Source organism: Arvicola amphibius, chromosome 1 (assembly GCF_903992535.2).
Source record: "Arvicola amphibius chromosome 1, mArvAmp1.2, whole genome shotgun sequence".
NCBI lineage: Eukaryota > Metazoa > Chordata > Mammalia > Rodentia > Cricetidae > Arvicola > Arvicola amphibius.
The window spans coordinates 1,481,830-1,497,174 of record NC_052047.1 but is presented as its reverse complement, the minus strand read 5'-3'; the positions used below and the strand labels follow the sequence as shown (position 1 = coordinate 1,497,174).

General features: G+C 42.6%; 1 protein-coding gene across 1 annotated transcript in view; it reads left to right on the top strand.

The window, feature by feature from the left end:
• The window catches only part of Brdt (bromodomain testis associated), a 44,556-nt gene extending 30,115 nt beyond the window's left edge, over nucleotides 1-14,441 (top strand). Inside the window, exons 13-17 of the mRNA XM_038337391.1 lie at nucleotides 2,328-2,499; nucleotides 8,367-8,464; nucleotides 9,111-9,319; nucleotides 9,926-10,097; nucleotides 14,269-14,441. Of these exons, the coding sequence (XP_038193319.1) occupies nucleotides 2,328-2,499; nucleotides 8,367-8,464; nucleotides 9,111-9,319; nucleotides 9,926-10,097; nucleotides 14,269-14,337 (720 nt within the window). The 3' untranslated portion in view covers nucleotides 14,338-14,441. The remainder of the gene's footprint in view (nucleotides 1-2,327; nucleotides 2,500-8,366; nucleotides 8,465-9,110; nucleotides 9,320-9,925; nucleotides 10,098-14,268) is intronic.
• The last annotated feature ends 904 nt before the right edge of the window (nucleotides 14,442-15,345 follow it).

Genomic DNA, 15,345 nt, shown 5'->3' with positions numbered 1-15,345 from the left:
TAAGTCTCTCTTAGGGTCCTCGTTGTTGTCTAGGTTCTCTGGGATTGTGATTTGTAGGCTGGTTTTCTTTGCTTTATGTTTAAAAATCACTTGTGAGTGAGTACATGTGATAATTGTCAGTCTGGGTTACCTCACTCAAAATGATGTTTTCTAATAAAAAAAAATGATGTTTTCTAGCTCCATTCATTTTCCTGCAAAATTCAAGATATCATTTTTTGGTTTTTTTTTTCTGCTGAGTAGTACTCCATTGTGTAAATATACCACATTTCAAGGGGCATTTAGGTTGTTTCCAGGTTCTGGCTATGACAAAATTGCTATGAACATAGTTGAGCACATGTCCTTGTGGCACAGTTGAGCATCCTTTGGATATATACCCAAAAGTGGTATTGCTGGGTCTTGAAGAAGGTTGTTTCCTAATTTTCTGAGAAATCACCACATTGACATCCAAAGGGGTTGTACCAGCTTGCACTCCCACCAGCAATGCAGGAGTGTTCCCTTTTCCCCACAACCTCTCCAGCATAAGTTGTCATCAGTATTTTTGATCTTGGCCGTTCTTACAGGTGTAAGATGGAATCTCAGAGTTGCTTTGATTTGCATTTCTCTGATGACTAAGGATGTTGAACATTTCCTCAAGTGTCTTTCAGCCATTTTAGATCCCTCTGTTGAAAGTTCTCTGTTTAGGTCTGTATTTCATTTTTTTAATTGGATTATTTGTTCTTTTGATGACCAATTTCTTGAGTTCTTTGTATATTTTGGAGATCAGACCTCTGTCTGATGTAGGGTTGGTAAAGATCTTTTCCCATTCTGTAAGCTGTCATTTTGTCTTCTTGACTGTGTCCTTTGCTTTACAGAAGCTTTTCAGTTTCAGAAGGCCCCATTTATTGTTTCTCTCAGTGTCTGTGTTGCTGGGGTTATATTTATGAAGTGGTCTCCTGTGCCAATATGTTCAAGTGTACTTCCCACTTTCTCTTCTATGAGGTTCAGTGTGGCTGGCTTTATGTTGAGGTCTTTGACCCATTTGGACTTGAGTTTTGTGCATGATGATAGATATCAATCTATATTCATTCTTCTACATGCTAATATCCAGTTATGCCAGCACCATTTGTTAAATATGCTTTCTTTTTTCCATTTGATGTTTTTTGTTTCTTTATTGAAGATCAGGTGTTCGAAGGTGTGTGGATTGATATCCAGGTCTTCTATTCAGTTCCATTGGTCCTCCTATCTGTTCTTATGCCAATACCAGGCTGTTTTCAGTACTGTAGCTCTGTAGTAGAGTTTGAAGTCAGGGATTGTGATGCCTCTAGAAGTTCTTTTATTGTACAGGATTGTTTTGGCTATCCTGGGTTTGGGTTTGGGTTTTTTGGTTTTTTTGGTTTGGGGGTTTTTTTTTTGCATTTCCATATGAAGTTGAGTACCGTTCTTTCTGGGTCTGTGAAGAATTTTGCTGGGATTTTGATGGGCACTGCATTGTGTTTGTAGATTGTTTTAAGATTGTCATAAAAAAATCAGTTTTCAATTCATCAACTAGGTATTGAAAGTCTTCCTCTTTAAGGATATGGACTATAGAAATGGTTGACTTCCTCTTCTTTATGAAATGATAACTTAAATGTCAAACAGTTATGTAGCAAGAGGGCCCACTTGTTCATCCCAGCCACCTGGCTAGCTTAGCCCCGAAATAACCACACAGAAATTGTATTAATTAAAACACTGCTTGACCCATTAGTTCTAACTTCTTACTGTCTAATTCGTACACCTTAATTTAACCCATTTCTAAAAATCTGTGTATTGCCATGTGGCAGTGGCTTACCCAGTAAAATTCCCAGCATCTGTCTCTGGCGGCTCCATGGTGTCTCTCTTCAACTCTGTCTTTCTTTCTCCCAGCATTCAGTTCCATCTTCCCTGCCTACCTAAGCTCTGCCCTATCAACAGGCTAAGGCAGTTTCTTTATTCATTAATGGTAATTACAGCATATAGAGGGGACTCCCACATCACAGTTAAAGTAGAGCAAGTTCTAGAAACTCCAGCTCAGGCTCAAGATTATGGATACAGGAAAATCCTTGAGTCTTGGCTGTGCAGAGCCCTGTGCAGAATTTCTAAACAAAAACTGGAAGGCAATGAGCCCTCAGGGTTCTGAAGATCTAAGGTCATAGGTGTTGAGCACGCTATTTAAACTCCCTCAGCTGAGGTCTCCTCATCCACAGAGTCTCCCTGAGCATGTTTGTGTGACTTGGGTAATACATTTTCCAAAGGTATCATTAAAGCATCATGAGTCTGTTGCTACCTCTTGTGTGGTAAGAACTCTGAAGGATAACTTGACCTTTGTCTAGCAGATACAGTTTTCTGTGCAAGACACAGCCTCTGCTGACCCTTGGCTCGCTCAGCAGGCTATACCGTGTGCAGCACCAGGGAAGCAATCGCAGCAGGGGCATGGCTACGATGTGTCGGGACATCTGCAGACCACAGAGAAGACTGCGTCTGTGCAGGCTCAGTCCTTTTCAGGTAAGAACCACAAGGAAGCCCCTCCGGCTGAGGCCACACGAGAACAGCCAGGTCTAGGCTGAACCCATCACTGAGGCATGCACACTGTTAGAAACTGTCTGCCTTACATACATGAGCACTCACTGTATTTATAACAATTATAGCCAATTTGTTTGGGTATATAGATGACGAAAAATCTCTTTGACTACCCAAGCTTAGAACCGTATATTAGCTACCTTAGTAAATGCTGGTCTAACACCCACGTAGAAAACAGTAAGCTGCAATGCGTGGGTTAAACACAGCAGGTTTTCTGTTTTCTTTTCCAGACAGTCACATGTACTCCAGACTCTCCTGTTCTCTCTGTGTACCCAGGGATGACCTTGAATTCCAGATTCAAGGAGCACAAGGGTTTGATTCTCTTGTTGCTTCCAATGTGAGACTCCATGCTGCTCTGTTTTGTCTTTAACTCAAATCACAGCCATCATCCTTGTGGTTAAGAAAATGGAGATCAGAGAGAAAAATAAATCAAGCACTAGGCATGTAGCTCGACGTGAGACTAATGGTCAGCATAGATGAGGTCCCTGGTACATTTCCCAGTACAAACAAACAAACACACACACCAACCCTGAGTAAGCCATAAATAAGAGACAATGAGGAAGACAGATGGTGGGCCAGCTAAGGCAGGGCCAAGTGTGTCCAGAGGATCAGCGCAGTCCCCACTAAAATCCCATCCTGGAGAAACACGTTAAATGCTTAGAGAGGAGAAATAAGATGTGGCTCTGCATCACAGTCTCAATGCTGTCATAGTGGTTAGGCTTGGGCTGGAGAGATGATTCGGAGGTTAAGAGCACAGAGACTGTCCTTCCAATGGTCCTGAGTTCAGTTCCCAGCAACCACATGGTGCCTCATAACCTCCTTTGGCATTCAGACATACACGCAGACAGAGCACTCATGCCTTAAAAAATATGTAAATAAATAAATTTTTCAAAAGGAGAATTTAGGCATTTTATCCCTATGAAACAAGGAACTTTTAACAGAAACATAGCAAAAAAAAAAAAAAAAGAAAGAAAGAAAAGAAAAACCACTTTATGGGCTAAGGGGAGTCGCTCTTTGGTAGAGCACTTGCCCAGCATGCGTGAGCCTGAGGTTCAGTACCCAGTAATGGGAAAAAGGAAAGAAAAGGTTTATAAAGGAGAGTGGGTTGAGGTGAGGATGTTCTCAGCAGTCGGACCAAGAAGCTAAATCGAAGTTGCTACAACCGAAACTAATGCCGTGGCCTTGGGAGGACGTGGGCTAGAAAGGTGGCTTTGCAGCAGAGCATAGACTTCGGAAGAATAAATGACAAGCCAGAGTATCTAGCCGTTGGAAATAAGAGGCAGAGCTCATTTGGATATCTAACTGGAAATACAAAAGGCAGAAATGGGTATCTGGGACTAACAGGAGTCTAATATCATTTAAGCATTGCCACAAATAATTAAGATAAATTAGATGTAAGTTAGGAATCCATGAGGATGAAGAAAGAAAGGAAAATATGCAAACTAGGAAAAGAGTAGTTAGAGACAAAATTCTCAGAAAGAAAATCTCAGTGAAAAATTAACAAATTAAAAGTCGTAATCCAGATGCCGTGATGTGCCTGTAGCCTAAACTTCCAAGAGCTGCAGGCAGACAGGAGCAGGCGTGAGAAGGAGCCTCCCCTGGCTACTCCACTGCAGAGCATGCAAGTAGGTGGAGGGGAAGGAGAGTCCTGAGCTGACAGCAGGGACACTGCTTTTCCAAGCATATATTCTTGAACTCAAAGTCAGATTAGTAAGAAATGAGCAGAATCGGGAGAAGCTGTGGTTTTGCTGGAGCGTGTTCGTAGATAAGTGGCAAGAGCAACATCACCCTCGAAAAGGAAGGGAAACAAGAACAGAACACAATGTTCTTTATTCCCATTTTAAGAGAACACCCTGCCTCTGACAAGGGTAACCAGCTGTGGGCAGCATGGTGTGTAAGGCATTTTCTCCGGGTGTTTTAGTGTAGTTTCTACTAGCTGTGGGCGGTGGTATGCCCAAGGGAAATTGTAGATGAACAGAAACTATAAAACTATGACGTTTACTTTTCTAGAGTTTGTCAGTGTAAATCAACTTTTGCTTAAAAATTACTTAAAAATTTGACTGATGAACAACTTTCTTTTTAAAGACAAGCCTTCACTATGTATCTCAGGCTGGCCTCAAACTCTCAGTAATCCACCTGTCTCTGACTCATGAGTGTAAGGATTAAAGGCGTGCACCACCACATCCGGAGATTAACAATTTTATTCTTGAAATTTCTTATTAAAAATTTCTTATTATTTAGCCGGGCGGTGGTGGCGCACGCCTTTAATCCCAGCACTCGGGAGGCAGAGGCAGGCGGATCTCTGAGTTCGAGGCCAGCCTGGTCTACAAGAGCTAGTTCCAGGACAGGCTCCAAAGCTACAGAGAAACCCTGTCTTGAAAAAACCAAAAAAAAAAAATGGTTTAATATTAGCTTTAACCCTCTTTGCCATCATTTCCCTCATTAAGTTGAAAATTTTTGTCATAAAAGCTGACAAAAATTATCGTTATAGTTTACCCTTTCCCCCTCTTATAAACATCTCCATTAAATTCTGATCAACTTTCAAAAAAAAACAGTAAGCTGTAATATCAGTATGATATCACATGGACATGAAAAGGTAAATGAGAGAAGTGGAAGAACTAAAAAAAGCAGGGCCAGTAAGACAGAAGTCAGATGGACAAAGGCAGAGCTGGAGGGAGGAGCCCAGCCCGAACTGCTTAATTTACCTGGTAGATAGCATCTGAGCTGCACGCTGCCATAGAAGATTCCCTGTGGACACCTGTGACTGGGCATTCCAAGTGGAAGAAACAGAACATGTGAAGGGTTTTAGGACGCTGACCTTAACATGGCTAAAGCTCTTTTGATCCACAGGGATGTAGAGATAAATATGAACAAGTTGATCACAAAGAACCTAGCAACTGAAATGCTTTGGGTGTGGTGGTGAGAGTGTAGTCCCTGGAAAACTGGTGGAGAGCTAAGTGAAGTTCTTGCTTTGGGGCAGCCAAACTGCCAGGAATAGGGAGACTGTGAGGGGGGCAGCAGGGGAAGACAATGGAGATGCTGGAGCTGTGTGGGAAATGAAGTGAGTGGCAGGAAGAAAGGAAGAAGTTGAAGACTTGGTAGGTGAACTGAGCACTGCACCGAGGCATTTGTGCTGTTAGTTGCAGGTTGGTCAGATTGGGCCCAGGCTGGCTCCAGGTAACAGACACGGAGCAGAGCTGAGGATTCAAGAGAGAAGAGCTTTATAATATTCTAATGTGTCAAGTGACCCCTTCCATAAAAATTTTTCACATTATTTGACCTTTGCTGTCACCCCAGATTTGTGATCCTATTCTCTTGATTGTTCCACCTCTCTCTCTGAATGTTTCTTACAGTTGCCTTTAGATACTAATAACATTATGAATTTATAGCCTTAACTTTTGTTTTCTCTTGAGAGAGGGCTGTGCTATGTATGTAGTCCTCATTATTTTCAAACTCACAATTCAACCTCAGCGTCCTCAGTGCTGGGAAAAGAGGTGTGTGCTGCTGCTCTCCTGCAAGCGGCTTCCTCTCCACTGTAGGAATTCCCCGCAGGCTGCTGAACAGGCCTCCCTCTCCCCGGGTGCTGTGTGCCTTCATCACTCTCTAGATACCACACCATGGAGAAGGCTGAGAAAAAAAGTGCTATCTGTTGATTCTAGGTAATGCTTTTCTGCTGTTATTTGCAGAGTCCAAGTGTATCTGTCCCCAGACAATGCTTATACAACACTAGTGAGCATCTTTATTTAAATATCATATAACCAAAAAAATTTATCATATAACCAGTTCAAACTATGTAAAAACAAAATTTCCACTTATTATTACCCAAATTTTAAAAAGGGGTATATTTATTATTTTAATTTTTATGTTATCTGAGTGTTGCCTGCATGTTTGTTGTCGGATCGCTGGAACAAGAGTCGCAGGTGGCCGTGAATCACTGGGGATGATGGGAACAAAGCCAGGGATTTAACAGCAGAGCAGTCTCTCAGCCCTGCAATCCCTAGATTTCATCTTTCCCTTTTTAATCAGTGATAACACATCACCACATACCGACAAGTGGAGAGTCATCCTAGAATGGTCTTCACTTTCCACATTCACTCCTCATCCTTCCTGCACAGCATCCGCTTCAGCTGAGAGGGGATGCATTCCTTCACTTTCAACTCTTCTCCCACTTCTCCATTCCTCTGTGGCTTAAGAAAATGCATGCATAGCCAGGTGGTGGCGGCGCACGCCTTTAATCCCAGCACTCGGGAGGCAGAGGCAGGTGGATCTCTGTGAGTTTGGGGCCAGCCTGGTCTACAAGATATAGTTCCAGGATGGGCTCTAAAGCTACAGAGAAACCCTGTCTCAAACAACTCCAACTCCACTTGAACCTCTTCCTGCATGTCTTCTCCCAACTCCATGTCCTCTTCTTCTATTTAATAAAAAAAAAAAATCCACTGAGTCCAGTTACTGCTGATTGGTATAGGCTCATCCATGTTCAATCAGTAGCCACACTGCCAAACAAATAGGACTCTTCCCAGTCCCTACCCACTGCCAGCTGCTCCTCAGCCAGGGGTGGGGCCTGTGAACCCCTAGTTCCCTTGCAGAGGTGCTGACTGGCTGGTGTGACAGCCCTCCCCAGTGATCCCCCTCAACTCTGCACTACCTTATCTACGGTCTTTCCCAAGGGGAGGTTGATGTAGGCGCAGTATTTAGAGCGAGCTCACACAGTCATGAATTCTCAGCACTTTGAACAGTTATAAGTTTCTCTGTATTGCTGCCCACTACAAAAAGATTTCCTAACCAAGGTTGAGGGCACATATTTATGGGTGTAAACATAAATAATGACAAGACAATACAACCATTTAACAAAGTAGCAGTAGATTCTCCCCTGTGGTCTTTGGTGTCTCCAGCCATGAGTTTTTGACTAAGTTTACACCGCCAGGTATGAATTCTTCCCATGGGGCAAACCTCAGCTGTCTCAGAAGCAGTGGTTACCCCATAACAGGCACGCACGATTGCCCCGTGGGCTCACTGCCGGGTAGGCTGATGTGATGCTGTGTCTTCACTCCTCACTGGCGTGTCTAGACAGTGAGTGCCCCAGCTTCCCAGAAGCCTTTCGTTCTCTGTTCCTTTTCACTCACTGGGGGTAAGGCAGGATTTTCATGACTAGCTTAGACTAATCCAGATCCACCTCTGCAGCTAAAGCCAGTCCACAAACTGTAGAGCGCCATACTGTGAGAACAGCGCGCTTCACATCACAGTTGTCAGCCGTGAAGCCATCTACTCTCCATGTTCCCAAAACAAAACCCAGAAAATAATATAGAAAGTTAAAATGCATAGAAACGTAGTCATTTTATTTCATCTGTGTGTGTGTGTATGTGTGTGTGTGTGTGTGTGTCTTTCATTACTTTGTTTTCTTTTTTTTTTCTTTATTTGGTTTTTTGAGACAGGGTTTCTCTGCAGCATTTTTAGAGCCTGTCCTGGAACTAGCTCTTGTAGACCAGGCTGGTCTCGAACTCACAGAGATCCGCCTGCCTCTGCCTCCCGAGTGCTGGGATTAAAGGCGTGCGCCACCACCGCCCGGCTTGTTTTCTTTTTTCTTAATCAGGATCTTATAAGTAGTTGAAGCTGACCTAGAATCATGACCTTCCTGCCTCAACTTCTTGACTGTTGGGATTAAAGGCATGTGCCAGTATATCTGCCTATTTTATTTTTATGATGCCTGACATGTAAGGAAAAAGAAAATTAGACTCTAGATAAGTGCCCTGAAGTATTTCCATTATGCCTTTCTAAAGGGTGTGTGCTTCTAGGTGATTCCAAACAAGTCTGGAATGGCCCCACTGTGGTGCATGCCTCTGCTGAGAACCCCACGATGCTCGAGCCAGACTGCCACGCTCATGTGCAGAAGGTAAAATAATACAACTTTTCTCAAATGTTGAAAGCACTTAAGATCTAATATTAGTTATATGAAAAATTCGTAAACACTAGAGTAAGATTGGATTCCTAAACCTAACTTTTTCTTATGTTAAAAAAGATACATGTTAGCAAACGTACCTCCCACCTGCATAATCAGTCCTAGCCTGGAATAAGACCATCTTTAGAGTCTGTGGAAGAGGTCCCTAACCTTCATAGCACACATTGGCAGCAATTTTTTCGATATATCTTCTAGATGTTTGAGTTACTCTAACTATGAGTTCCTGTTCCAGGCATCTGAGACGAATTTTCAAACTGTGAAGGCGCTGAATCTCTTCCCTCCTTAGAAGTACTCAGGGCACTACTTCTCACTGCTTAAGATTATCGCCTGGGCACAAAATCTCACAGTTCCCTCTGTTAACGTGCAGAAGAGAAGCACATTGGAACCATGTACAGCCTTGCTATTTTAGTTTGCTCTTAGATAACAGTTTAAGTCATCTGTTTTCCCCAACTAAAGTCAGCCCACGAAGGCCTTTCCATCCTTAAGCTGCTTTAGTGCTGAGTAAGAAGATACCATTTTCCTTCCAAAATGTGATTGATATCTGTAAACATAGGCTGAACCAAATGTCTGTCTATTTTAGGATATAAAGATCAAGAACGCGGAGTCCTGGAGAAGTTTGGGCAAGCCAGTGAGATCATCAAGTGCCCCAAAGTCCTCAGACGAGCTCTTCAACCAGTTCAGAAAAGCAGCAATAGAAAAGGAAGTGAAAGCCCGGACCCAGGAGCAGCAGATGCGGAAACACCTGGAACAGAATCCACAGGAACCAAAAGCACCTCCAGAGAATCAGAGGTCTGTGGCTGGTTGGCCTTACTAAGGCTGGGGAGACATAGAAATGGATGTGTCAGCTTACTGCGATTCACACACAAACACACAACAAATTGTAGTTACAAAAAGTATATCTTATCAGTATTTCTCTAAATGGTTGTATCTGTTTTTTAAAAGACAGAAATAGCTGAGAAATCAAGCTAGTAAAGATGGAAATGTTACCAAATTCTAACGGCCTTTTTCCCAGAACTGCCTTCCAAGTTTTTCTGTTCTCATGTAGGAAGATAGTGCTGTGTGTGGGCCATGGCTTTCAAAACCTTCATTTTTTGTTGTTAATATCGAATACCCATCATAACCTGTCTCAGTCACATCAGACGTAAAATTCAGGGGGTGGGGACATCGCTAAGTGAGTGCACTGTTTGTCTAATGTGCCCGAGGTCCTAGACTTGGACCCTTGCCTTGCCTGTAATCTCAGCAGTGAGGAAGGTGGAGGTAGAAATGGGGGGGGGAGGAACTCTGACAGCCCGGGACCCATCCATTTCTGTCTGTTTTCATTGTTTGATCAATGTCTTTGTTTAAAAAAAAACTAAGGAACTTGAAATCTACTTTGAGCCCTCCTGTTTATTTAAGGGAGCTTGGGAATGGATTGACTGTAGAATCAAATAAGATGGAAATCAAGTGTCATGGAGAAGAGCGGGAAGAACAGCAGCCATCAGAAGCTCAAGACCAAAGCAAACTCTGGCTTCTCAAAGACCGGAACTTAGCAAGGGAGAAAGAGCAAGAGCGGAGGAGAAGAGAGGCAGTGAGTACACTCTGACTTTCTAAGTTAACTAGGGAGGGAGACAGCGCATCGGCATCTCTCGTGGTCAGAGACAAGCTGGACGTAGAGCGGGGCAGCTTGTGGAACCACTGGGCTAACTGCGCTTTTAAAATTTCCCTGTGACTTAAATTCCTCCTTTAAAAATGGAATAATAATTCCCATTATGAAGTAAATTAACATACACTGAGAACATAAAGAAAATGCCTGATGTATAAATGAAGTAATTCACTGTTCACCGTTACTGCCTTAAAACCCTGCAGATCCCTTCAGATGTGCCATGGCTTCCCAGTCAGTGTTTCTTGGGTCTCTTTAGTTGATGGCTAGATTAAGAAATCTGGAAAGAACCAGACAGTAGTGGAGCACTCGGGAGGCAGAGGCAAGTGGATCTCTGAGTGTGGGGCCAGCCTGGATAGCCGGGACTACACAAAGAAACCCTGTTGGGGGGAGAGGGAGGTTAGGAAGAAAGAAAGTCAGCGAGATGGCAGTAGACAACATACAACATGGAGTCCGATGATCTGTCTTCAGCAGCACGGCTCATCACCCACCTGGGTCTCTCATGCTCCGGCTTAAGTGTCAGATGTTGTATGACATGTCTGTTTACACCAATAAGGACACTAATGACAGACTAAAGAAACCATTGTAGGCAAATCTAGCTTGGTGAATCCATGAGTGTGACTGTAGTTTCCACAGGAGCAAGCCTGGGTGAGGGGTTACTCATAGGAGCATGGCCACTTAGAGGCATCTGCACACTTCCCATCTCCAGCAGTTGTTACCGCTGCTGTATCCTCAGGAGGGGAAATGTCCTTCACCTGAGGAAGGAAGTTCCTGATCTCATGGGAGTCTCCTGTGTAGCAGTAACAACTGCTCTCTAACTCCCATGGCAGTGTGTCATGTCTGGAGGGCAGACTTTAGCAACATTACTGCCACTAGTGCCAGCACCAGCTCATCACCGGAAACCAGAGTTCCCAAAGCCCATGGCTCAGTGGGCAAAGCACTTGGTGTGCAAGATTGACCAGGGTGCAGATCCCCAGAACCTACGTAAGTGCAGGGAATCAGTGAGCCCCGGGTTCAACTGAGAGACCTGCCTCCATATGGAAGACATTCAATGTCAACCTCTGGCTTCCACATATATGTGTGCTCCCACACAGCCACACACATTCCATAAGTCTGTAGTTTTCATTAATATTTACTCTGCACCTTGCATATTTGTACATATTATTATTGTATATAAATTATAAGGCATTTCATTATGAATATGCCTTGCTCATATTCACACCCACAACCTGCTCCTGACTAAACCCTTCCCACTGGTCTCTTTGTCAATAGCTCCCTTCTGTTTTCATGAAAATCTAGCTTCTCCATATTCCATCCTCTCTCTGGTGTGTTTGCTGAACATGATGTTTTCAGTTCTGTCTGTTTTCCTGTCACACATGATCTAACTCTTAATAGTTGAGGATGCTTCATTGTAGACAGATGTGTGTGTACACGTGACATTCACTTAGACACGCGTCTGTTGACAAGGGCGTGACTATTGTGATGGTGTCGCGGTCAGTGTGGTAGACGTTCAGGTTTCTGTGGTGACTGATCCTTTGGGTGCCTGCCCAGGAATGGCAGAGCTGCACAGCTCTAGTTTTTTTAAGAATGTCCACACTGACTTCCATGGCGTCTGTACCCTTGAGAGCACGTGCTGCTTCTGTTTCTTGCTGATTGCTGCTCTGTGTGTGGTGAGAGAAAGCTCGGTGTGGTTTTGATTCCCACAGTGGCTAAAGATGCTCAACATTTAGTTCTGCGTTCGCTGGCCATTTGAACTCGCTCTTGTACTCCCCTTTATGACTAGATATTCGTGTCCTCGTATACATGCTGAATTATTTTCCAAACAAAATCTTCCTTCCTCCCTCCCCACTTTCGTCTCTCACAGCTGGAATCTTAGCCTGAATTCTCCTTGAACTCCCCATGCTCTTGCCTTAGCTTCTTGAATGCTGAGATTAGAGGCCTTGGCCTCAAGCAGAAATGAATGACGTTTAACAATGTTATACAGAGATTATTTTATTGTTTGTGGTGCTGCAAATCAAATTCAGGGTTTTACACCTGTTATGAATACCCTCTAGCATTGAACTACATCCTCTGTAGAACTTTCTACCATAAGCATGCTCTGTTGTCTGCTTCAGACATTTCTGAGGTTGTTTTCTTCTTACAATTTCTTGAGTCCTCTTGTTGCCACAGACTAAGACCTGGCCTTGTCATCTTCCAGTCCTCTTACAAGAGTCTAGCGTCCCTAATACCCCCACTCAGTCTGATGTCAGTCCTTATAGTCTAAGGACTTCTCAGGAGCTTGACTAGCTTGACTAAGGACTACCTAGAACATTTAACAGTGCCCAAACTTCACCTCATGCCAGTCTCCTTCATCAGCCCTGTACTCTTCCATCTGGGTTTGACTGAAGTGATCGGGACCATAGAGAAAGGAATATCCAGCCTACAATATCTGCAGCAAAATCAAGTGGTGTTTTAAGTCATGATCCCTAATATTTATTAGTGGACAGATTGATTCTCTATTTGTAATAAAGTATTCTACATGAATCTATTTTATCTCAGATATGAATTTAAAATAAAATTCTACATGCAACCTTTAAAATAAAATTTTTCGAGCCGGGCAGCGGTGGCACATGCCTTTAATCCCAGCACTTGGGAGGCAGAGGCAGACGGATCTCTGTGAGTTCAAGACCAGCCTGGTCTACAAGAGCTAGTTCTAGGACAGGCTCCAAAGCTACAGAGAAACCTTGTCTCAAAAAACCAAAATAAATAAATAAATGAATGAAATAAGAAAATAATTTTTCATGTTTACTTAACTATAACAAAGGTTTCATTACATTTTCTTGCTGTGTTCCAGTGTGCCTGTATCTAGAGAGCATCACATGATCCTCAGACCCGTACACTTTCTGAAGCTCCTACATGGCAGGCTGAAATCAGCTTTGAGGAACTATTTAGTCTAGACAATTGGCCTAGGACAGCCTAGGAGCTGAGCACTAAAAGGTCCTGATTTAAGTTGTGTTAGTGTTTGTTCATTTCTAAGCAGATTTTGAGAATTTCTGCAGTCTGTTAGAGTCAGACATGTCCCGCCCTTCTCTGTGGTGCTAGACAAATAAACCTTTTATCACCCCTTTGGTAGGGAGGCCATAGCTCTAAATCTTGAAAACAACCACATCCAAGAAGCCAACCAGCTGGGCAACAGACTAGAGCTTTGTGTCTCACTAATACTGCTGTGGGGAGGGCCAAGCCCTTTACACTTCACCTGGCAAGGAACATTTAGGAAGTCACACCCTAGAGCACTCCCACTGCCCTCTCCCCTGCCCTCGCTCCTCGTATCATGCTTGTGCTAAAATCTGTCCTAAAAGCTTCCTTAATAAACTCCAGCTTTTCTTGAGGGAGAAACTGGAAATATAGTAGTCATGCTTCTTGTTTGATGTAGCATTTTCTCATTTTACTCATTTCCTAAGGATTGCTGTATGCAAATGAGCACTGTCCCTGTGCAGCCCTGCAGCTTGATCCCGTGCTCATAAATAGATCCCGAGTTTCTGACTCGGTGCTGGAATCAATGAAAACTATAGCTTTACATTATATGGTAGCGTTCCCGCACACAGGGATTGCACTGCTAAAATTAAACATTTTAAAAGATGCACGTGTGTGTGTGTGTGTGTGTGTGTGTGTGTAGCATGTGTTCTCAGAAGCCAGAGAAGCTAGTCTGCCTGGTTAGAGTTATAGGCAGTTGTGGACTACCTGACAATGGGTGCTAGAAACTGGAGTCAGGTCTTTTGTCTGAGCAGTGCACACCCTTTAACCACTGAGCCACTTTTCCAGCCTGGTTAAGGCAGCTTCTGTGCTAGTGCTGTGCTGGCTACAGGAAAGCAAGAGCGGTGCTTTCGGCTTGCGTTCTCACTCCTCCGTGAGTGTTGAAATACTCTTCTTGTTGGAGAGTCAAACTTACTATTTATGTTCTTGTGGCATTTTATTACATCTGTTATATATTAAAAGTTATACTTATAGTCATTATGCTAATTATTTATATTTTGTATGAAACATTTCTAAGTGTGTGTTTATATAAAGCTGTAATAAAGGTATGCATCTTAAACTAACAAGAATCTTCTCTTTTCTGCAGATGGCGGGTACCATTGACATGACTCTTCAAAGCGACATTATGGCAATGTTTGAAAATAACTTTGATTAAAATTCAGTTTTAAATTAACTATCACCTTTAAATTAATGATACAAATATTTACAATGCACTGGTAAAGTGATTACTTTCAACCACCAAGATACCAATCACATTGTTTTGACTGCCCTAAAATAATTAAATATTTTTTCACTTACATTTTTAATAAATATGTTTATTTTAAATACATAATTTATAAAAAGTTTTATAATTTTGATCTCTAAAAATGAATATATTTTTATCATTCTCCCGAGGACTGTCAACTATGTATTATAGCCCTGATCTAAGCAAGTCTGAAAGGGATCATCTGATTGGAAAAAAATGAAGAATATATAAAAGAATATAAAAACAGGTTCTGTTGAGTTTCTAACTTTTATTTATTTATCTGAACCAGTTTTCTTGTTTGTTTGAGGCAGGGTCTCACATACCCCTCCTGCCCTACCTCTCAAGTACTGGTTCTACAGGAAAGAGGGTTTTCTGTCAGAATTACCTGGTGTCTAACAAGTGACACCTAGTTTCCATATGAATCACAATGTTAGAGACTCTACTGATTCCATGTTTAAATTCCACACTCACTTTTGTTTTAAGGCATTATTAGCTATGATTTGAAACAAAGTAACAGCTTTGTGTGTACCAGCTTCTGTAGGACTGTGTAGGTGATAGCAGGGAATATTTGCCCAATTATGGGAAGTCATAGTCTATGAAACATTTATGTTTTGTTATTTTCAAACTGGAGTTAAATCTAAACCTTGTATATTCTCTTTGAATTTTAAACCTTTGAACTCTTGAAACATAACCTGATTTAGGCCCTGTTGCAATATTGTCTGAAGTAGAAATTCCATGTGTGTCCAAACAGCAGCACACGCCTGCCGTAGTCCAGTGCTCGGGGCAGAGGCCCTGCTGCACGCTCCAGGCAGCTGAGCTCCACATCAAGAGTGCGTGCGTGTGTGTTATTTTATTATACCCCTTGCTCATTGTTTTCATTTAAAATAATTTTCTCATACACTACATTCTGATCATAGT